Genomic DNA, 23183 nt, shown 5'->3' on the forward strand with positions numbered 1-23183 from the left:
CTTTCTTTCCCATGGCCTTATTTGTTCTTCAACTCTTCCCTGTGGCCCCCAAATCCTCTGAGCTTTGAAATGGAGGCCATTGAATTAGACTGTTCTTTATCCCTACAAACTCCTCTCCATGTGTTTTTAAAAATATAACAGCTTTACTGAGATATAATTCACATATCATATAATTATTTAGAGTGCACAATTCAATGGTTTTCAGTATGTTCACAGAGTTGTGCAACCACCACCACAGTCAATTTTAGAACATTTTTGTCCCCCTAAAAAGGAATCCTGTACCCATTAACAGTACTCCCCATTTCCCCCTAGTGCCTCCTCTCTCCCCCAGCTCTAGGCAAACACTGGTCTACTTTCTGCCTCTATAGATTTTTCCATGGTAGACATTTAATTAAAAAAATAGATTACTTAAGTTGATAGCCATCTGCAGGTACTTCTCAGGCCTGGGCCCTAACATCCTATTTTAGAAATCAGTGAGTGACTACCAGAAGGTAAGCTCCAAGAGCCAGGGTTTTAATCTGTTTTATTAACTGATGCATCTGCAGTACCTAGGACAGTGCCTGGCACATGCTGATGACCTGCTATGGGAATCCGGTTATGAACAATACAGACATGATTCCTGCCCTCTTTTATTGACTAACTGATTGAGACAAGGTCTTACTCTGTCACCCAAGCCGGAGTGCAGTGGCATGATCATGGCATATTGCAGCTTTGACCTTCTGGGCTCAAGTGATCCTCTCACTTCAGCCTCCTGAGTATCTGGGACCACAGGCGTGCACCACCATGCCTGGCAATTTTTAACAATTTTTTGTAGAGACAGGATCTCCCTGTGTTTCCCAGGCTGGTATTGAATTCCTAGGCTCAAGCGATCTGCCCACCTCAGCCTTCCAAAGTGCTGGTATTACAGGTATGAACCACTGCACCCAGCCTCTTACCCTCTTTGAGCTTAGTGGGAAAGATAGAAATCAACAGATGCCTAATTATAGTTGTGATAAATGCTGTGAATTAGTGGATGCTGATCATTCAGCTGAGAAATTTCTGTCTCTAGGTATTTTGCCCATCTTCACATAGCTTGTGATCCCAAGGATAGCACTGGTGGAAGACATGATTCTGATTTACTCTAGAGAAGACCAGGGGAGCTCACATGGGTTATATTCAGTGCAAAAAGATATTGGAGCTAATGTGTGGACTAGAATAGAGTACAAGTAAAAGAAGAAAAGAGACCATGGGCATATGTGAATAACAATCAGATCACAAGGTTATATATGTATCGTATCAGTTCCCAGGCCTCTCTTCTGAGATAGAATACTGCCCCCATCCCCAATCTGTCAATGGAGATATGATGCAGAGACAGACTGGGACCTCAGGCTTAACTAAGACTTTCTGACTGTTTTGACTTCTGGTTGGGAATTCCAGTGGTGGTATTGATGTAGATGTGTCAAGTCTAAATTAATAAAGCCTAGAGCTTTGTGTGTTTCCCCTATGTTATTGGTAGAGTCTGAGCATGTGGGCAGCCAAGATGAACAGTTTTATCAAGATGATTAAGAATTTTGCCTTATGGAAAAAAGGGAAAAACAACAACAACAACAAAAAAACCTGAGGCTCCAAATGGGAAATGCTGGATATGGTCATTAACCAGTAATTTGATAGAAAATAATATTGTAGAACACTAGTATAAAGGATTGCTAGCTCAAATTGTAGCCCATTCAGACACAAATGGTAATAGAATATTTTTAAAATTTGTGTTATGGAGATGAATTAAGTATTTTCTAATATTATTGAAAAATTTTACAAATGTCGTTGGTTTATGGAAGAGTGTTAGTTCTTTGGGTATTCATTTCCTGCTTGTTATTTCTGACTTACACTCTTTTCCTCCAGGGATGTCAGCTTTGTAATGACATCCGTCCATCCCAGCTAAATGTTTTTTTTTTTTTTTTTAGACGGAGTCTCCCTCTGTTGCCCAGGCTGGAGTGCAGTGGCGCGATCTTGGCTCACTGCAACCTTTGCCTCCACCTTCCGGGTTCAAGCGATTCTCTTGCCTCAGCCTCCCAAGTAGTAGCTGGGAGGCACCCGCCACAACGCCCAGCAAATTTTATTTTATCTTTTTTTTCTTAGTAGAAATGGGGTTTCGCCATGTTGGCCAGGCTGATCTCGAACTCCTGACCTCAGGTGATCCGCCCACCTCGGCCTCCCAAATGCTGAGATTATAGGAGTGAGCCCCTGCGCCTGGCCCATTTTGTTCTTTTAAATGCTCTCCAAGGTCATATGGTAGTAGAGCTTCACTTAGAATCTGTAGTGCTAGGGGTCAATCACTGAAACATCTGCTCTGTTTAGTTTTGAAGCCATGGATTTCAGTTTTCACTTTTGACAAAGTTATTCAGTATTAATAAATTTAACAACTATGACTTCTAGTTTTATAATGTGCCATTTATTGAGTGACTTACATATATGCTACTTTATTTAGCTCTCAACATATCTAGTACTATGTACATTACTTTTCCCATTTTATAAATGAAGGAACTGAGGCTAAGAAAGTGAATGACTTGCTTAGGGTCACATAGCTAGTAAGACTGGAAGCAGGCAGATCTGACTCTAAAGCCCACATTCTTTTTTTTGTTTTGAGATGGAGTCTCTCTCTGCCACCAGGCTGGAGTGCAATGGTGCAATCTCAGCTCACTGCAACCTCCACCTCCCGAGTTCAAGCAATTCTCCTGCCTCAGTCTCCCAAGTAGTTGGGATTACAGGTGCCCACCACCACACCCGGCTAATTTTTGTGTTTTTAGTAGAGATGGGATTTCACCATGTTGGCCAGGATGGTCTTGAACTCCTGACCTCAGGTCATCCACTCGCCTCAGCCTCCCAAAGTGCTGGGATTACAGGCGTGAGCCACCGCACCCAGCCCTAAAGCCCACATTCTTAACACTCTTCTCTGATGCATGATTTTCAATGCTGGTGGTGCTTGCTTCACATCTGGAAGTGGAATCAACCCAGTATTTTCTTTTAATGAAACAGTCTCTTAGATTTATTAAACAAAAACAAGGTGCAAAATGTTATGTGTGACATGCTTAATACCGCATATATGTATACATACATACGGAAATGCATACACACATATGTAATGGTGGTACACTGGAGCTGGTTCACACAGGCTTGGGAGAACCAATTGAGTACATCTTTTCCCAATTTGGTGGTTGGTGGTTTTACCTTGGCACCTTATAGTCAACCATGGTGGTCATATTTACATCACAGAAATCTGCAAACGCTATCAGTCAGGTTTTTTGTTGTATTTTCCAGAAAGCTGGTTGTTAAACATTATCAGCACTCTGTAGGTTTTTTTTGTTTTTTTGCAAGGGGGGAGTCATCTAAGTATATCTTTTGAAGGAAATGTAAGAAACTGGTAAACATAGATTCTTCCAAGAAAGAAAACTGTCAAACCCAATATTTTTATAGTGAGGAAATTTAACAAGAGTATAGAAAAGCCTCATGAATGATGAGAATTAAACATCATGTGAATTACTAGTTCGTTCACTACTACTATCAAGTCTTTTTCTCAGTGTCTTGACAGTCTGGCTGGCACAGTGAAATGATATGTTCAAGCCAGACAGTGTGCTCTGCTTTCTGATCTTCTCTTCTAACATTATAATATGTCATGAAGACTAAGGAAGGACAGCAAGAGTCTGTAGAAAATGTAGGTCATTAAAATAATCCATATTAGTGACTGTACTGATGACTGGTTTATTGCTTTGTTCTGCCACCATCTTCTTGACACTCTGAATGGAGATCTAATAGTCCATTGAGAAACTACCCTGGTTACCAGATTTTTTTCTTTCCATAAAGCATTGCAGGGGTAAAATTCTGTTTGACCACACACTAAACACCTTTAGCTCCCTGTGAATAACAAAGAAGTGCCTTCACATTAATGGAATAAAGTGGTGAAAACCTATTTATTGAATAATTTATATTAGAGACAGATGGGTAGACTTTGCTATTACTCTGTAACAATTTCTTTAGTTATTTCTAACATCCACATTTTTAGAATCACTGTGCTGTAGTCCACATTACAATGAGAGTATCTAGGTTATAATTTATATCTGAGCCATTATTATTAGGATATCATCTGATTTTTTATTTTTATGCTGGTCATGAAATGTAGATCAAGATGTTTGAATCTACTCTTTTGGAAGTTTTTTTTTTTTAAAGAGGCATGGAACTAAAACCCATTTTAATCCTGAAAGTTGTATATACTAAAAGTTATATTGTATATGCTTTAAGAAACTATTTTGTACATGTGTTTTTTCCAGATGATTTCCACTGGGAGGAGTATTTGAAAGAGACTGGGTCTATAAGTGCTCCTTCAGAGTGCTTCCGCCAGGTATGCCAAGATTCTGTAGCTGTTGGTTAATGTAAACTAGTAACTTGTTGGAGGATGTCTGTGTAATTGTTAGATTCTGGTAGTGTGAGGAGATAGTGGGATTGTGGTAATGCCACTTAAGAGCCAGATGGTCTCTTTGCATTCATTAATTAAGAACTTACTCTATGTCAGGTATACTAAGCTTTATGATTGCCCATCTGGCAGGAAAAGCAGACATGTAAATAAATAATTATGAGAAGTGTGATAACTCCACACTGGAAGGGCTCACAGGAGAGATGCTATTTGAGATGATTGGAATGGGAGGAAGGATATTCCAGGCAGAGAGAACATCTAAAGCCAAGGCACATGGGCGTGAAAGCATCTGAGTATTAAGGGATGGCTTGGGGTGACTGGAGCACAAAGTGGATAGAGGCGATAATGTGGAAATGAGGTTAAAGTTGTGGGGGTATTTAAACTGTGCTGAGGAGTTGGACTTTATTATAGGCAGTGGTGAGCTGCTGGTTGGCTAATTTCAAGGGGAATGGCCTAATTAGATTCTTACTTTAGAAAGCCACTCGGTATATTTTAGAGGTTGTATTTGGGTTGCCTGGAAGTGGGCAGATGAGTGAGAACAGCAGTGGGTAGTGTTTTTATGCTGCATGTCAAGCCAAGGAGAGAATTTGAAGATCTTTTGCTTGACTCTTACAGCTCTGACCTCACTTATCATCTGCCGTGACTGTTATTTAAAATGTTCCTCAGGTATTCTGGTGACACAGCTATCCATGTGTCTCGTTTTATAGTTGATGCATTTTAACCAAATTTCATTTATATGTATAGTCTCAGATTCCACCTGTGAATGATTTCAAAGTTGGTATGAAATTGGAAGCCCGTGATCCTCGCAATGCCACTTCAGTGTGTATTGCTACGGTTATTGGAATTACTGGGGCCAGGTTACGGTTACGGCTGGATGGTAGTGATAATAGAAATGATTTTTGGAGGCTTGTCGATTCCCCAGACATACAACCTGTTGGGACATGTGAAAAGGAAGGAGACTTACTTCAACCTCCACTAGGTAAGAAGAAACAGTTTTAAAAATAACGTATTCTTTCTAATGTGATATTCAATAGAAATGGCTTTAAGTGGCCTTTTAAAATTTATTTTCTTGGGCATTCTTGTAAATAGATGGTCAGATGGTTACTGTGGAGAATGTATGATGAGAGAGGAAATCAGCACCATCTGTTGTGGAGTTTTGCTTAAGTACATATCATATGTGTATGGAAGGTTCCCCACTCCAGGGCAAGACTCATGCTAGGTCTTCAGACTTGAAATGTCAGAACCAACTCTACTAGATTACATATGCAGATTCAGAACTCCTTCTGGAGAAGAACTTTGTAGCATTTGATACAAGGCACATGCTCTCTCAGTATTGTCCACTGAGCCATTCAGCAATTTTGGTATAGGGATAAGCCTAGGGGAAGGGTATGATTCCACATTCAGTTTCCAGTTTCAAACTCAAGAATTTCATTGCACCTACAGTGGGAAGAAATCAGAGTGAGAGGGGCAGGAATGAGTACCTTTAGGTCTTTGAAAAGGAGAAAATGGATATTTTAGCAAAGATTTTAAGGTACAAAATATGTACTTTAATTTTGGCCAAATTTTTGAAAGGTAAAAAGGGTGTGACTAATTTGGGGCAACATTTTTCTTTTTAAAATTTAAGCATACCGTGATACTCTGTAGGAAAGAAATTATTTATTTAGTTGCTGTTCTATACTTTGAGTGAATGGTGGGTATTTATTTTTATTTGGTTCTTTACAGTGCTGAAAATGAAAATTCCTTGTTGCAAAGCACAATAAAAGAATGGATTTTTTTTGTTTTCCTATTAGTGAAAAATTCCTTGAGAACCACAAATTTAAAATATTAACAATAGCCACTCTTTAGTAATATATCTTTATGCTGTCCTTGTTCTGTTTTTTCGTTATAACTCATTTGGTTTAAAAAATATTTTTTTTGAGATGGTTTTTGCTCTTGTTGCCCAGGTTGGAGTGCAGTGGTGTGATCTTGGCTCACTGCAACCTCTGCCTCCTGGTTTCAAGCCATTCTCCTGCCTCAGCCTCCCGAGTAGTTGGGATTACAGGCGCCCACCACCACGCCTGGCTAATTTTCGTATTTTTAAGTAGAGACGGGGTTTCACCATGTTGACCAGGCTGGTCTCAAACTCTTGACCTCAGGTGATCCACCCACCTCCGCCTCCCAAAGTGCTGGGATTACAGGAGTGAACCACTGCTCCTGGCTAAAATATTTTTAAAAACTAGTTGGAGATATGTTATTCCAAGAAGATGGCTTGGGTCACGTTTGTTTGTTACCTTTTGCCTTCTTTCACTCATGTCTTTTGTTTTTATTTGTTGTTTGTGATATTTCTCAAATTACACAGAATTCTGTGTGAAAGATAAGTACAAACCTGGGCTTAGTGCTTCCCTATTTGGATTTTATTTCTCTTTTTGCAATGTGGAATGTTTTTGCAGTTTGTTTAAAGGAGATACTGCTATTGTAATTGTTAGCATTTCAGATACATAACTTGATTTATGGTCATTCTTTTAAATAAAATTCTTAGACTTTTGTTTTATTTAAAACTATGAAATGTATAGAAATATGTGCCAATTAGTGTCTGTTTTGGCAATATACCTAAAAATGCACAATTGGTGCCAGTTTGCTTTTTAGGCACTTTTGAATAGTTTAACTTCCATTTTATTTACTTATTTATTTGTTTGTTTGTTTATATTTATTTATTTATTTTGAGACAGAGTTTCGCTCTGTCGCCCAGATTAGAGTGCAGTGGCGCCATCTTGGGTCACTACAAGCTCCGCCTCCCAGGTTCAAGCCATTCTTCTGCCTCAGCCTCCAGAGTAGCTGGGACTACAGACGCCTGCCACTGCACCTGGCTGATTTTTGTATTTTTAGTAGAGACAGGGTTTCACCATGTTAGCCAGGATGGTCTCGAACTCCTGACCTCATGATCCACCTGCCTCTGCCTCCCAAAGTGCTGGGATTACAAGCGTGAGCCACCGTGCCCGGCCAACTTTCATTTTAATACAACTTATTTAGTTTTCCTTTAAAAAAGATGTATTGATTTAAACTTTAAAGGTTATTATTAAAAGATTTTAAAAAGTTTTAACACACAAACTGAAAGGTGTACAGGTCATAAGTATATAGCTCATTTATAAATGAACACATCTGTAAAGCCATCATCCAAATCAGAAAATAGAACATTATCAGCCCCCCAGAAGACCCACTCCTGCTGATAACTAGTCATAATCTCTCCTTTCCTAAAGGTACTGCCATCTAGACTTCCTAACCTTATAAATTAGTTTTATCTCTTTTTAAACTTTTTATATGTACCTTAACCCCATTTTGGTCTTTTAATCTATGTTTGACTTTAAGCAATTATAGAATTAAGTAAAATGTTACATTCAGGAAAATCTGGGCACATGATGGAATAGGATAATATGGGGATTGAGAGAAAGGTTTAAGGACCAGAGAATGATTCTTATGCAGTATTCTCCATAGAATGGAGAATAATAATGTTGATTTATTATAAGGGAGTATGTGACAATCACCCCCCACCCCTGTTTTTTTTCTAGCAACAATTGTGTCTCTAGTCAGATTAAGGGGATTTTGGTACAGGATTATTAGAGGATGACTTTCCATCTTACCTTTTTTGTATGTTTTGTTCTGTTGATGGAGAATAGGACAAAACCTGAACCCATTGCCAGTGATTCATGTGCCTCTCTGTCTTAATGTATGCACATATCAGGGGCGCATCCAAATTCTTTCTAATTCTGGCATTGAGGAAAGCAGGTGTTGCATGAAACAGATTGCCCCCAGAAAGCAGTAAAACTAGCAGACCCCTGCTCCCTGCTGCATATACCAGATGCTGTGATACCATTAGTTGGTGAGATCTCTAGAAAAGATACCTGTTGAGTCTATTTTGATAGCATCTGATACAAATTCTAAAAGAAGATCATTTTTAGTATGTATTAAGATTGCTAAAGTGAGAGCTGTCTTTTTTTCTAACACATTTTAAGGAAAATTTCAAACATGCAGAAAACATGAAAGAATTTTACAGTGAGTACCCCCATGTCCACTTTCTAGATTCTACCATTATCATTTTATTATGTTTACTTTATCACATATCCATCTATCTGCGCTTCTGTTTATTCATCAATCCTTCTTATTTGTCAATACATTTCAGAGTGAGTTGTTGACATCAGTGCACGTCCCCTAAATGCTTTAGCATATATATCATTAACGAGTAAATATCTATAGATTTTTTTCTTTTGAGGTAAAATTACATGCAATGAAATGTACTGTTGTGTCTGTATATATGCTGAGTTTGACAGAAAACTTGCTGAAATGAAAGAAGCCAGGGGCCCTGAGGAAAAGGGGGCTAGGAGTCTTTTACAGCCTTTACCCTTGCTTGTGTAATTGTTGGTGGTGGAATGGAAGCTCTCCTAGGCTCCAGCTTAGATCACCCCTGGAATTATATACATGTTTGTTGGTGAATCCTAGCTAGTGGCTTCTCTTAAAATGAGAGTTTCTACCCCCACTGTAGCATTGTTGCCAGACAGTACAGTGGGGACACTAGCAGTGAGAGGAGGGTACATCTGCTCCTCTTGCCCATGTTCAGAGTTCTTAGGTAAGAAAGTCATTCTCTTGAGAAGAATGGGAATGAAACCTATTTTTTATACCAACTTGTTAATAGTATCACAGGGAGGCTTTTTCATGATACCTAATTTATTTTATAAAACAGGGTACCAGATGAATACATCATCCTGGCCGATGTTCCTCTTAAAGACACTAAACGGGTCTGAAATGGCATCTGCCACATTATTTAAGAAGGTAAGAAAGATGTTATAAAAAGCTGCCATGTTTTTATTGTTTTAGTGGGAATGCTTAAATGCGTAATCTTCTGTGACATGGAAAAGCAAACATACTTTTAAAATTACTGGATTGGCAAGTGTATTAGTTTGCTGGGGTTGCCATAACAAAGTACCACAGACTGGGTGGCTTAAACAACAGAAATTTATTTTCTCCATTCTAGAGGCTGTACGTCCAAGATCAAGGTACCCTCAGATAATGTGCAATGCTCCACCATTAGCATACAGACATGTTTGTATCTCCACACCTTCACTAACATTGAATATTATTCATCTTTTAAAATGTTGGGAATCTTTTTTGTGGGGGAGTGGTGAAGATGAGGATGGTATCCCATTGGTTTCTGGTGAGATCTCTCTTCTTGGCTTGCAGATGGATGCTTTTCTTGCTGTGTCTTCACATGGTCTTTTCTCTATCCATGCACATCCCTAGTGTGTCTTCCTCTTCTTATAGGGACACCAGTCCTATTGGATTAGAGGCCGACCCTTATGACCTCACTTAACCTTTATTACTTCCTTAAAGGCCCTATTTCCAAATACATTTATGTTGGGGGTTGGTGCTTCAACATACGAATTTTGAGATGATAGAATTAAATTTGTAATAATAGATTAAATAACAGAATTGTATTTTCTCACAGTTGTGGAGGCTAGAAGTCTGAGATCAAGGTGTCAGCAGGTTTGGTTTTTTTTTTTTTTTTTTGAGACAGAGTCTCACCTGTCACCCAGACTGGAGTACAGTGGCGCAATCTTGGCCCACTGCAACCTCCGCCTCCCAGGTTCAAGCAATTCTGCCTTAGCCTCCTGAGTAGCTGGGACTACAGGCGTGCACCACCATGTCCAGATAATTTTTTTGTATTTTTAGTAGAGGTAGGGTTTCACCATATTGGCCAGGCTGGTCTTGAACTCCTTTTTCTTTTTTCTTGAGACTGAGTTTTGCTCTGTCACTCAGGCTGGAGTGCAGTGGTATGATCTCGGCTTCCCGGGTTCAAGCAATTCTCGTGCCTCAGCCTCCTGAGTAACTGGGATTACAGGCGCATGCTACCACACCAGGCTAATTTTTGTGTTTTTAGTAGAGACAGCGTCTCACCGTGTTGTCCTGGCTGGTCTTGAACTCCTGGGCTCAGGTGATCTGCCAGCCTCGGCCTCTCAAAGTGCTGGAATTGCAGGCATGAGCCACTGCCCCCAGCCAGGTTTGGTTTCTTTTGAGGCCTCTCTCTTTGGCTTGTAGATGGCTGCCTTTTCCCTGTGTTTTCATGTGATCGGTTTATCTGTGTCCAATTTGTTCCTCTTATAAGGATGTCAGTCATGTTGGATTAGGGCCTACCCTGATAACCTTATTTTAACTTAATTACCTCTTTGAAGACCCTATGTCCAAATACCATCACATTCTGAGGTACTGGGGGTTAGTGCTTCAACATATGAATTTTGGGAGTGACACAGTTCAGTCCATAACATCAAGTCATAAAAAAGTCTCGATTATAATAACCCACTAGTCCAATTTCATTAGTAGCCTCTTTCTTGACTGTAGATATAAAAAGAGTGCTCTACTGGAAGCAAATATTCATTGCTATTTTTTATTTGCATTCAGAAGTGAAGCTTCCCCTCACTTTACTGTGTTAGTCCCTTTGATATTGGAGAAAAAGATGATGGGCCAAAAAAATAACTTGAAAGTTAGTTGGAGAGATTTGGTTTCAGAAGTAAACAATATTAAAAGCAGTCATTGGAAAGAATTTGTCATGAGGAAATACTTGCTATATAAAAAAAGAGGAAAAATTTCCAGAATTGTTTATATTCTTGAGAAAATGTTGAAGAGTACGTTAAGAAACAATAAAAGCCACATTTTAAATTACGAGTCAAAATATTTCTTTCTCACCTTTTCTTATGATTGTTTTTCAATCACTTAACTTTTATTACAACTATACTTGGAATGGTAAGAATTGATTGTAGTTTTAAAAAGCTTTTGAAGAAGATTGAAGGCATAAGGATGTGAGACATCAATTACTATGCCTCCTTCATTGCAAAGAAAAATTCTGTGGGTACATCTTTGAGGAAGGTGAATGCAGAAAGCGGACTTGCCCTACCTGCAAGGGACACAGGCAGCACAGGCCCTTTTGCCCGTGGTAAGCCATGTGTGAGAATAGCTGATTAAAAATATTTAGCAGAAGTCTTTATTTATTGAACACCTATTAGCTTGGGTTGTGACTTTAGAAAAGTCATTGAATCTGTTTTACTAGTCAGATTGCTTGATCAGCTGGTTGCGTGCCACACTTGTCATACACATTATGTTTTCAATTTTTTTAATTATAAAAATAATTCATGTGGTGGGGGGCAGGGGATGAAAATCAAGCTATACTCTTAGCTAGAGTGAAAAATGGATCTCCCTTTGTCCCAACCATTCCTTCATTCCCCTCTTCCCCCCAAATTGAAGTTTTATTTGTTCTCCCAGACCTCTTTCTTTACATTTACAAACAAATATGGGCTTTTATTTTCTTAAACATCAGTTGGAATATGTTGTACATATTATTCTGTGGTTTACTTTTTCTCCTAACATATGTGCGTTTTGGAAATCGTTCTATTTCATTTCATATATATTTTAGCTTGTATTGTACTTTTCTGTAGTATGGATCATCAGAATTCATTTAACCCTAGAATTGATTTAACTGTAAGGATGGATGATTAGGTCATCTCCACATTCTTGTTTAGATCAGCTCTACAGTGAGCATTCTTATAAAGAGCTTTGTGTATAAATGTGAACAGTTGCATTCTTGGAACTAGAATTACTTGTTCAAAGGGATGTATGTTTTGGTTGGGCTTTGGGAGGACAAGGCAGGAGGATCGTTTGACCCCAGGAGTTAAAAACCAGCCTGGACAACACAGGGAGACCCTGCCTAAAAAAAAATTTGAAAAATTATAAAGAAAAAACAAAGGAATGTATATTTTAAATGTTGATATATACTGTTAAATTGCATTCCCAAAGGGTATTCTAAGGCAGGAGTCCCCAACCTTTTTGTCATCAGGGGTCAGTTTCGTGGAAGACAGTTTTTCATGGATGGAGGGGTGGGTGGTTTCGGGATGGTTCGAACACATTGCATTTATCATTAGATTCTCCTAAGGAGTGCACAATGTAGATTCCTCGCACATGCAGTTCACAGTAGGGTTTGCACTCCTATGAGAATCTAATGCTGCTCTTGATAGGAGACAGAGCTGAGGTGGTAATGCGAGTGATGGGGAGCGGCTGTAAATACAGATGGAGATTCGCTTGCTTGCCTGCTGCTCACCTCCTGCTGTGCCACCCAGTTCCTAACAGGCCACGGACCAATACCAGTCCAGGGGGTGGGGATCCCTGTTCTAAGCTATGCTCCACCATTAGCCTATAAACATGTTTGTATCTCTGCACCTTCACTAACATTGAATATTATCCATTTTAAATTTTCGTGAATCTTTTTTTGAAGGGGGTGGTGAAGATGAGGATGGTATCCCACTGTTTTAATTTGCATTGCACTGATTACTAGTAAAATTGTGCTTTTAAGATTTGTTTAATGGCCTTTTGTTTTTCTGTGAATTGTCTGATTATAACCTTTGTCTGTTTTTCTGTTTTGTTTTTGAGACAGAGTCTCACTCTGTCTTCCAGGCTGGAGTGCAGTGGCGTGAACCTCAGCTCACTGCAACCTCCGCCTCCCGGTTCAAGCGATTCCCGTGCCTCAGCCTCCCGAGTAGCTGCGATTACAGGCAGGCGCCACCACACCTGGTTAGTGTTTGTGTTTTTAGTAGAGACAGGATTTCACCATGTTGGCCAGGCTGGTCTCGAACTCCTGACCTCAGGTCATCCGCTAGCCTTGGCCTCCCAAAGTGCTGGGATTACAGGTGTGAACCACTGTGCCTGGCCCTTTGCTTGTTTTTCTGTTGGATTTCTTTTCTTCTTAGAATCATCTTAAATCCTCACTTTTCCTTGATTTTGGCCTCTGGAGGTCTACTCACTTAGCTTCGTAATTATTTATTTGTTCTGTTTCTTTCTAACCTTACCACCACTGCCCCTTGGGCAGACTGTCAGCCTAAAATAACAACAGAGAAAGAGGCTCTCCAAAAAAAAGAGTCTGTTTGGGAACGAATGGCAAGGGGTTTCAATTCAGGATATTTGTGCTGTTTTGGATCATTGGCATATCTGGTGATGGTAAGGCAAAGGGAAGCTTTTAAAGGCAAAACAAGGAAGGTTACATAAGTTGTTTTGAAGCACTTATCCAACTACAAGGATCAATAACAAGAGTGGTATCTGGGGTTGAACAGTTACTGGATAGATGTCCTTGCAGGAGTATTCTTTGTGTAAGGTTGTGGTTTTCAGAGAGTCCTTGTAATAGTTTTTATCATAGGCATGTGTACATGAGAGCCCCTCCTCTATGGTCCTTTTTGTTAGGGTTTGGCATAAGTGACTCCATTTTGATTCTGACAACTTTTATAAGGCTTTCTTCTTGCCTGAACTGTTACGCTAGCCTTTTAACTGCCTCTAATCTTCACCCTTTCACACAACCGCTAGAAATGTGTATCTTATACAAAAACCTTACCATGTTATTCCCCTGTTTAAAACTCTTTTGAAGTTCCTGGTTATACTCAGGATGAAGTATAAGTTTTTCAGTATGGCCTATTAGGTCCTGTGTGATCAGGTTCAGGGATGCCACTCCCTGCTTTGGATGTTACGTTCTTAAATTGCTTGTAATAGCTTGTAGATACCTTGTTTATTTTTAGAGCTCTGTTTTGACTCATGTTGGTTTTCCCTGGTTAACTCCTACTTTTTAAAGATTCAAGTCAGACGTTAAATCCTCTAAGATAATATCCCTAATTTCCCTTCTCCATTCTTCTACTTTTTTTTTTTTTTGTGAGACAGTCTCCCTCTGTCGCCCAGGCTGGAGTGCAGTGGTGCAATTTCAGCTCACTGCAGCCTGCAACCTCCGCCCCCTGGGCTTAAGCGATTCTCCTGCCTCAGCCTCCCAAGTAGCTGGGACTACAGGCACCTGCTACCATGCCCGGCTAATTTTTTTTGTAGTTTTAGTAGAGATGGGGTTTCGCCATGTTGACCAGGCTGGTCTTGAACCCCCAACCTCAAGTGATCCACCCACCTTGGCCTCCCAAAGTGCTGGGATTACGGGTGTGAGCCACTGTGCCCAGCCCATTCCTATGCTTCTGTAGCACCTTGTACATATCCCAATCTTTGTATGTGTTAGATTACATTATTATTTTTACTGTCTGTCTTCCTGGACTGTGAGTTCCTTTTGAGCAGTTAGCATGTCTTTGTACTGTCAGTGCCTACATTAGTTTCTGGACACATACTTGTTTGTTAAAAGAATGAAGAAAGGATAAAAGAATACAGGAAGATAAATACTTATGGAAGGAACAGATGGGCTTAGTTTTGGACATGTTGAGGTGTCTGGGAAATTTGAGTAGTGATGACTATCAGGCTGTTGAAAGTAAGTGGTTTATAACTTAGGAACAAAGTTTGGCTTGGGCACATGGATTTGGAAATTTTTAGCATAAATAGTAGTGACAGAAGCTTTGAGCTTAAATGAGCTAGTCCAGAGAATATATAGAAGGAAGAGAGAGGAATGTCAAGGTGAGAGCCTTGAGAAATACCTACCTACCTTAGAGGGTGGGTAAAGGGATAGGTGCAGCTCTAGAAATGGAGAAGGAAAACTAGAATAAGCTGGTGTCATTGAATCCAGTGGGGCAGAGTTGCAAGGATTAGGGAGTGGTTAATAGTCTCAAGTACAGCTCAGAATTACATAGTGGCTGGCCCATATCATGTACTTAAGGAAGGTCAGTTAAGAAGAAAGCTGATTTTTCACTCTTTGGTAGATAGAAAATCGTCAGTTACATTAGCAAGAGCTAAAGTCCAGGTGAAAAGTGTCCTCAGAGCTAATTTATAATTTTGGGGCAGAATATATGGAGATCATTCCTGATGGCTTCAATTTACTATTTCTATAAATAGACCTCAATGATGGGAGGATCACTTGAGTCTTGGAGGTTGAGGCTGCCATGAACCATGCTTTCGCTACTGCATGCTAACCTTTAGCCTAGGTGACAGAGTGAGACCCTGATTTAAAACAAAACAAAACAACAACAAAAAACAAAACCTCAAATTCCTATTTCTGCAAAATAGGAAACTGGCAAAGGCTGGAAGAAAATTCATACATACTGGTTGGGGAGAAAGTCAGTTAAGAAAATAACAAACATATAGTGAGGCTACATCATTTATCTTAAGGAGAATGGTTAAGATTTGGAACAGCTGCCATATGGGATGAGAGAGGGAATGGTCTAGGGACACATGACAGTATTTTGGAGGGCTTAGCTGAGGATGAACGGTAAAAATGTGTGTCACTACATGTAATAAGCATTGTGGGAGGGACTTTGCTGCAGCAGTGCTCAGCAGCTTTATTAGTCTGTTTTCACGCTGCTGATAAAGACATGCCTAAGACTGGGGAGAAAAAGAAGTTTAATTGGACTTATAGTTCCACATGGTTGGGGAGGCCTCAGAATCATGGTGGGAGGCAAAAGGCACTTCTTACGTGGTAGCGGCAAGAGAAAATGAGGAAGAAGCAAAAGCAGAAACCCCTGATAAACCCGTCAGATCTTGTGGGACTTATTCACTATCATGAGAATAGCATGGGAAAGACCAGCCCCCATGATTCAATTACCTCCCCCTGAGTCCCTCCCACAACACGTGGGAATTCTGGGAGATACAATTCAAGTTGAGATTTGGTTGGGGACACAGCCAAACCATATTAGCAGCTAAGTATAAATAGGTGAAGTGGATGGTGATATTGAACTAAGGTTTGGAGATAACAGGGCAAGGACAAGGGAATAAGTTGGTTTTGGGTGCTGAGAAGAAAGTAGTGAAATGATGCTTTATAACCTGGATATGAGTGCTGCTTCACATCCTACAGTGCACAGAATGCACATACACACACACACACACACATACACACACACACACGTGCACGCCCATTCTGGCTGCAAACGTCATTAGTGCCAAGGCTGGGAAACCCTAACCTGTATTAATCCCCTGGTGAGCTCATCTAATTTCCTGGCTTTAAATACAGTTTATATGCAGATGATTTTCAAATTTGTATTTCCACCCCAGACTTCTTACTCCCAACTCAGATTTGTATATCCAGCTACCTACTCAACATCTCCACTTGGATGTCTGATGAACATCTCAAACTGCTCCACCTGTTAACCTCCCTATCTCAGGGAGGGGAAACTATCCTTCTAGTTGCTCAGGCCTCAAACCTTGGTAATTATTTCTTTCACACCCTACATCCGGTCCATAAGGAAATCCTATTGACTGTACCTTCAGAATACAGTGAACGTTCCATATCCTTGGGTTCTGCATCCATGGGTTCAACCAACCGCAGATTGAAAATATTAAAAAAAAAAAAAAAACCCCAAAATACAGTAAAAAATAGTACAAGTGAAAAAACAATATAGTAAAATAGCTATTTACATACCATTTACATTCTATTAGGCATCATAAGTAATCAAAAGATTACTTAAATTATTTATAATCTAGAGATTATTTAAAATATATGGGGGGATATATATAGGCTATATGCAAATACTGTGCCGTTTTATATCAGGGACTTGAGTGTCTTTGGATTTTGGTATCCTCAGTGGATCCTGGAACCAGTCCTGTGTGAATACTGAGGGACAAATGTATATCCAAAATCCACCCACTTCTTGCCATCTCTATTGTTATCACTCTGATACAAGCTGTCTTTTTTAATCTCAGTTGGATTACTATAGTAGCTTCTCACTGGTCTCTGCATTTATAACTTTACAGGCTATCATCAGCACAGAAACCAGAGTATTCCTTTTAAAATATAAATCACGGCCGGGCATGGTGCCTCACGCCTGTAATCCCAGCACATTGGGAGGCCGAGACAGGTGGATCACTTGAGGTCAGGAGTTCAAGACCAGCCTGGCCAACGGGCTGAAACCCTGTCTCTACTAAAAATTGAAAAATTAGCTGGGCGTTGTGGTTGCACCAGCTACTCTGATGGCTGAAACAGGAGAATTGCTTGAACCCAAGAAGTGGGGGTTTCAGTGAGCTGAGATTGCAACACTATACTCCAGTCTGGGCAACAAGAGTGAGACTCAGTCTCAAAAACAAAACAAGCAAACAAAAAACCCACATAAGTCAAATTATATCACTCCTCTGTTCAGACTCTTCCAGGGGCTTCCTGTTTTATTCAGAGTAAAAGAATCCTTACAGTGACCTATAAAACTATGTATGATATGACCCCTCATTATCTGTCTGAACTCATTTCTTTCTGCTCTCCTACTTACATATTGCATTTTACCCACACTCACTTCCTTGGTATTCTTTGAACATTTCAGACACAGCTCCTGCTTTAGGGCCTTGACTCTGGCCATTTCCCTCCTTCAGATTTCTGCTCACATGTCATCTTCTATATGAGACTTGTTTTAATTTCCCTATTTAAAGTTGTATAACCCCTCCTTCTACATTGCTCTCTGGATTTCTCTTATTGTGCTGTTCTCTCTCTCTCTCTCTCTCTCTCTCTCTCTCTCTCCTCTCTCTCTCTCTCTCTCTCTCTCTCTCTCTCTCTCTCTGCATAGCATTTATCATTTCTAATGTATGTGTTTTACTTTTTAAATTATGTTTATTATTTCTCCTCACTAGCATGTAAGTGCTGTGAAGGAGGGATTTTGTTTTTTTTGCTTGTTAATATATCCCAAGAACCTTCAGTAGTGTCTGGAATATAGTAGATACTAAGTAAATATTTGTAAATGAATAAATGAAGGTTAAAGGACTAAAAATCTGGTGAGGTCAAATAAGTAGTTGATTAAAAATAAGGAGATAGAAGTTCATGTATTAGTTTGTGGTCAGAGGTAGGAACTGGGTATATCGCAGTAAACAAAGCATAAAATATGCCCCTTATGGAGCTTACTTTCTACTTGGGGAAATGTTTAATAGATCATGCTAAATAACTAAAGTATATCTTATGTTTTATACTCTTACATGCTTAGAAGAGAGGTCGACATTTTAGATAGGTTGGCCAGGAGGGTCTGAGAAGGTACCTTTTGAGTGACGATCTGAAGGAAGGAAGACAGTGAGCCATGAGGCTGCAAGAGTAGGATTATTCCCCAGGCAGAGGAGTAATGCAGAGAATGCTGAGACTGGATTCGGATTTTGTGGGACATGGGAAGAAATAGCCTTTAAGGAGAACCATATTGTAGGTAATCAAGAAGGGAGGTTAGAAGCTGGTTGTGGTGGCACGTTCCTGTAGTCCCAGCTACTTGGAAGGCTGAGGCAGGAGGATTGCTTGAGCCCAGGAGATTTGAGTCCAGCGGCAACATAGTGAGGAGACCCTGTCTTTTATTTAAAAAAAAAAAAAAAAAAAAAAAAAAAGGCCAGGCGCAGTGGCTCACACCTGTAATCCCAGCACTTTGGAGGCCGAGGTGGGTGGATCACCTGAGGTCAGGAGTTCGGGACCAGCCCCAATATGGCAAAACCCTATCTCTACTAAAAATACAAAAATTAGCCGGACATGGTGGAACGCGCCTGTAATCCCACCTACTCGGGAGGCTGAAGCAGGAGAATTGCTTGAACCCAGCAGGTGGAGGTTGCAGTGAGCTGAGGTTGTGCCACTGCACTCCAGGCTGGGCAACAGAGCGAGACTCTGTCTCAAAAAAAGAAAAAGGAAAAAAAAGAAGTAGGTAGTTAAAAGAGCATTCTTTGTTAGCCATCTTCTAGAATAGAACCATTTTTGTCTCACCATAAAAGAAAAGAGAATTCCTTGTTGATTTTAGCTATTGCTTTTGCAAATTATATTTTTGTGTTCAGGAAGTTATTAAAGAACTGGTGATGATGACAAACCAAATACTTTAAAAGCATTTCACTTAACATAATGACCTCCAGTTCCATCCATGTTGCTGCATTGACAGGATTTCATTTTTATGGTTAAATAATTTTCCACTGTGTATATATGTCACATTTTCTTTGTTCACCTGTTGATGGACACTTGGTTTTTTTGTTTTCTTTCCAACTTTTATTTTAGGTACATGGGGTACGTGTGCAGGTTTGTAATATGGATAGATTGTGTGTTGAGGGGGTTTGGGGCACAGATTATCTTATCACCTGGTAATAAGCATAGTACCCAATAGGTAGTTTTTTGATTCTCACCCTCCTCCTACCTTCCACCCTCAAGTAGGCCCTGTTGTTTGTTGTTCACCTCTTTGTGTCCATGTGTACTCACTGTTTAGCTCCCACTTATAAGTGAGAACATGCAGCATTTGGTTTTCTGTTCCTTTAGGGTAATGGCCTCCAGCTCTCCATCTGTGTTACAGAGGACGTGATCTCGTCCTTTTTTATGGCTGCGTTATATTCCATGGTATATATGTACCAAATTTTCTTTATGCAGCCCAGCATTGATGGACATCAAGGTTGATTCCACATCTTTACCATTGTAAATAGTGCTGTGATGAACATATGTGAACATGTGTCTATGGTAGAACGATTTATTTTCCTTTGGGTATATACCCAGTAATGGGATTGCTGGGTCGAATGGTAGTTCTGTTTTAAGTTCTTTGAGAAATCTCCAAACTGCTTTCCTCAGTAGCTGAACTAATTTACATTCCCACCAGCGGTGTGTAAGCATTTTCTTTTCTCTGCAACCTCACCAGGATCTGCTGTTTTTTGACTTTTTAATAATGGCCATTCTGACTGGTGTGAGATGGTATCTCATTGTGGGTTCTCTTTTTTTTTTTTTTTGAGGTGGAGTCTCATTCTGTCTCCAAGGCTGGAGTGCAGTGGCCCAATTTCGGCTCACTGCATCCTCTCCTCCCGGACTCACTGTCTCTCGGGTTCAAGAGATTCTCATGCCTCAGCCTCTCGAGTAGCTGGGACTAGCCCCCAAGCCCGGATAATTTTTTGTATTTTTGGTAGAGACAGGGTTTCACCATATTGACCAGGCTGGTCTTGAACTCCTGACCTCAGGTTATCCACCCACCTCAGCCTCCCAAAGTGAGGCTGATTATAGGCATGAGCCACTGCACCTGACCATCTCATTGTGGTTTTGATTTGCATTTCTCTAATGATTAGTGATATTGAGCATTTTTTCATATGCTTGTTAGCCACTTGTACATCTTCTTTTGAGAAGTTCTGTTCATGGGTGGACACTTTTGATTCCATATCTGGCTATTGTGAATAGTATTGCAGTAAACATGGGAGTGCAGATGTCTCTTCAATATACTGATTTCCTTTCTTTTGGATATGTACCTCCAGAAGTGGGATTGCTGGGTCATTTGGTAGTTTTATTTTTTTCTCTGCTTTCTCACCAACATTTTTTTTTTTTTTGGTCTTTTTGATAATAGCCATTCTAACTGGGGTGAAATGGCATCTCATTGTGGTTTTGATTTGCATCTGTTGGCTGTTTCTGTGTCTTCTTTTGAGAAATGTCTATTCAGGTCTTTTGCCCATTTTAAAATCAGGTATTTGTTTTTGCTATTGAGTTGTTTGAGTTCCCTATATATTCTGGTTATTAATCCCTTGTGATGGATAGTTTGCCAATATTTTCTTTCTCCCTTTCTGTAGGTTGTCCTTCCCTCCCTCCCTCCCTCCCTCCCTGTCCTTCCGTCCTCCCTCCCTCCCTCCCTCCCTCCCTGTCCTTCCGTCCCTCCCTCCCTCCCTCCCTCCCTCCCTCCCTCCCTCCCTTCCTGTCTTTTTTTTTTTTTTTGAGATAGCATCTCACTTTGTTGCCCAGGCTGGAGTGCAGTGGCATCATCTTGGCTCACTGCAATGTCCACCTCCCAGGCTCAAGCAGATCCTCCTGCCTCAGCCTCCCGAGTAGCTGGGACTACAGGTGTGCACCACCACACCCAGCTAATTTTTTTTTTTTTCTTTTGAGATGAGTCTCGCTCTGTCACCCAGGCTGGAGTGCAATGGCACCATCTTGGCTCACTGCAACCTCCGCCTGCCGGGTTCAAGCGATTCTCCTGCCTTAGCCTCCTGAGTAGCTGGGATTACAGGTGTGCATCACCACACCTGGCTAATTTTTGTATTTTTAGTAGAGACTGGGTTTCACCATGTTGGTCAGGCTGGTCTCAACCTCCTGACCTCATGATCTACCCACCTCGGCCTCCCAAAGTTCTGGGATTACAGGCATGAGCCAATTTGTATACTTTTTGTAGAGATAGGGTTTCGCTATGTTGCCCCGGTGGTCTCTAACTCCTGGGCTCAAATGATTTGCCCACCTCGGCATTCCAAAGTTCTGGGATTATAGGCGTGAGCCACCATGCCCAGCCTAGGTTATATATTTGAATCTTAAAATTAGTTCTATTGCATTGCTTATTCCAGTCTTTTAATTGTTTTGTTGCAGAAAATATACATTGCCATTTGAACTTAGTTTGCTTTGCTATAGGAAGTCTCAGTCTGTTATATGACAGTGTAAGGTCCTGGGATCCTTATGTGTGTGTTGAATGTTTTCTGCATTCTGTGAGCATCTAGCACAAGCTTGTCAACTGCCATGTTTATTTTTTGTTAAATGCAGCTCACCTCCCCACTTTTTTCTTCTCATACATAGTAACAGGCAGTTAAACTTTAGCCCTTTCATGTAACACTGCTTCTTACTTATCAGCTATTTATCAAATACTTTGATCTTTAATCATCTACCTTTTGACTTGCCAGCTTTCAGGGTGGGTTTTTTTTAAATTTATTTTTATTTTAATTTTAATTTTTACTTTTTTTGAGGCAGGGTCTCACTCTGTTGCCCAGGCTGGAGTGCAGTGGCAAGAACACGGCTCACCACAGCCTGGATGACTTCCGGAGCTCAAGTGATTCTTCTGCCTCAGCCCACTAAGTAGCTGGGACTACAGGTGTGCTGCCACCATGCCCAGCTAATTTTCGTATTTTTTGTAGAGACAGGGTTTCGTCTTGTTGTCCAGGCTGGTGTCAAACTCCTGAGCTCAACCAATCCACCCGTCTTGGCCTCCGAAAGTGCTGAATTAGGGATTATAGGTTTGAGCCCAGGGTGGTTTTTACGAATCAAATTAAGATATGTAATTCAGCCTGGCATGGTAGCTCACACCTGTAATCTCAGCAGTTTGAGAGGCTGAGGTGGGAGGATTGCTTTAGGCCAGGAGTTCAAGACCAGCCTGGTCAACATAGCGAGGCTTCGTCTCTATAAAAATAAAATTAAAAAAAGAATATGTAATTAAAAGGACTTTGGAAGCTAATAATTAAGGAGCTCTCAGATTGTAAGAGTGTAAAGAGTAACAATGGAAAAATATAGGGTGATGAGATGTGTTTTAAGGGGGCGTTTCAAAAAGAAACCAACCTACCAGATATACTTTTTAAATTGGTGCGAGAATTAGTTGAGAGCTTATTTACTGTTTTCGGGTGATTCCTTGGTTCTTTCATTTAAAAAATTGCTCGCTGTTGGTTATTGTGCTGGAAATAATAATATGAATACCTGTTTTTAATAATCTCTTAGTCTTGTAGAGGAATGAACACATTTCTTTAGTGATATTACAATTGAAGATGAAAGTGGCTTGGTTGGAACTGGGCCTAGGAGTGGACAGGGGTTGGTCAGAAAAGCATTCAAGGAAGCTAGGAGAACTGGGCTTTAACCTGAGTGAGTTGTCCAGGCAGCTGCTGGGGTAGGGTGCTCTAAGGAGGTGACTCCGAAACAGACTGCCTAGGTTTAAAATCCAGCTCTGATTGGGAAGTTGTGGTTTTTAATTGAATTTTGGGTAAGTGAAAGGGATTAATCTAGGTAGTGGTTCTTAACCTCAAGTGCACCTTAGAATTTCCCTGATAATTAAAATATTGCTGCTTCCCAGGCCCCACCATAGAACAATTCAATTAGTATCGCTGGTAGTGTGGTCACAGGTGA

The 23183-nt window shown here is 40.4% G+C and overlaps 1 protein-coding gene across 3 annotated transcripts in view; it reads left to right on the forward strand.

The window, feature by feature from the left end:
• The window catches only part of SCML2 (Scm polycomb group protein like 2), a 107640-nt gene that overhangs the window by 23526 nt on the left and 60931 nt on the right, over positions 1-23183 (forward strand). For all 3 annotated transcript variants that reach the window (XM_033201534.1, XM_033201535.1, XM_033201533.1), the window contains exons 4-6: positions 4302-4372; positions 5189-5423; positions 9159-9247. In XM_033201534.1, coding sequence (XP_033057425.1) covers positions 4302-4372; positions 5189-5423; positions 9159-9247 — 395 coding nt within the window. The remainder of the gene's footprint in view (positions 1-4301; positions 4373-5188; positions 5424-9158; positions 9248-23183) is intronic.

This window comes from Trachypithecus francoisi, unplaced genomic scaffold, assembly GCF_009764315.1.
Source record: "Trachypithecus francoisi isolate TF-2019V2 unplaced genomic scaffold, Tfra_2.0 Lachesis_group6, whole genome shotgun sequence".
Taxonomy (NCBI): Eukaryota; Metazoa; Chordata; class Mammalia; order Primates; family Cercopithecidae; genus Trachypithecus; species Trachypithecus francoisi.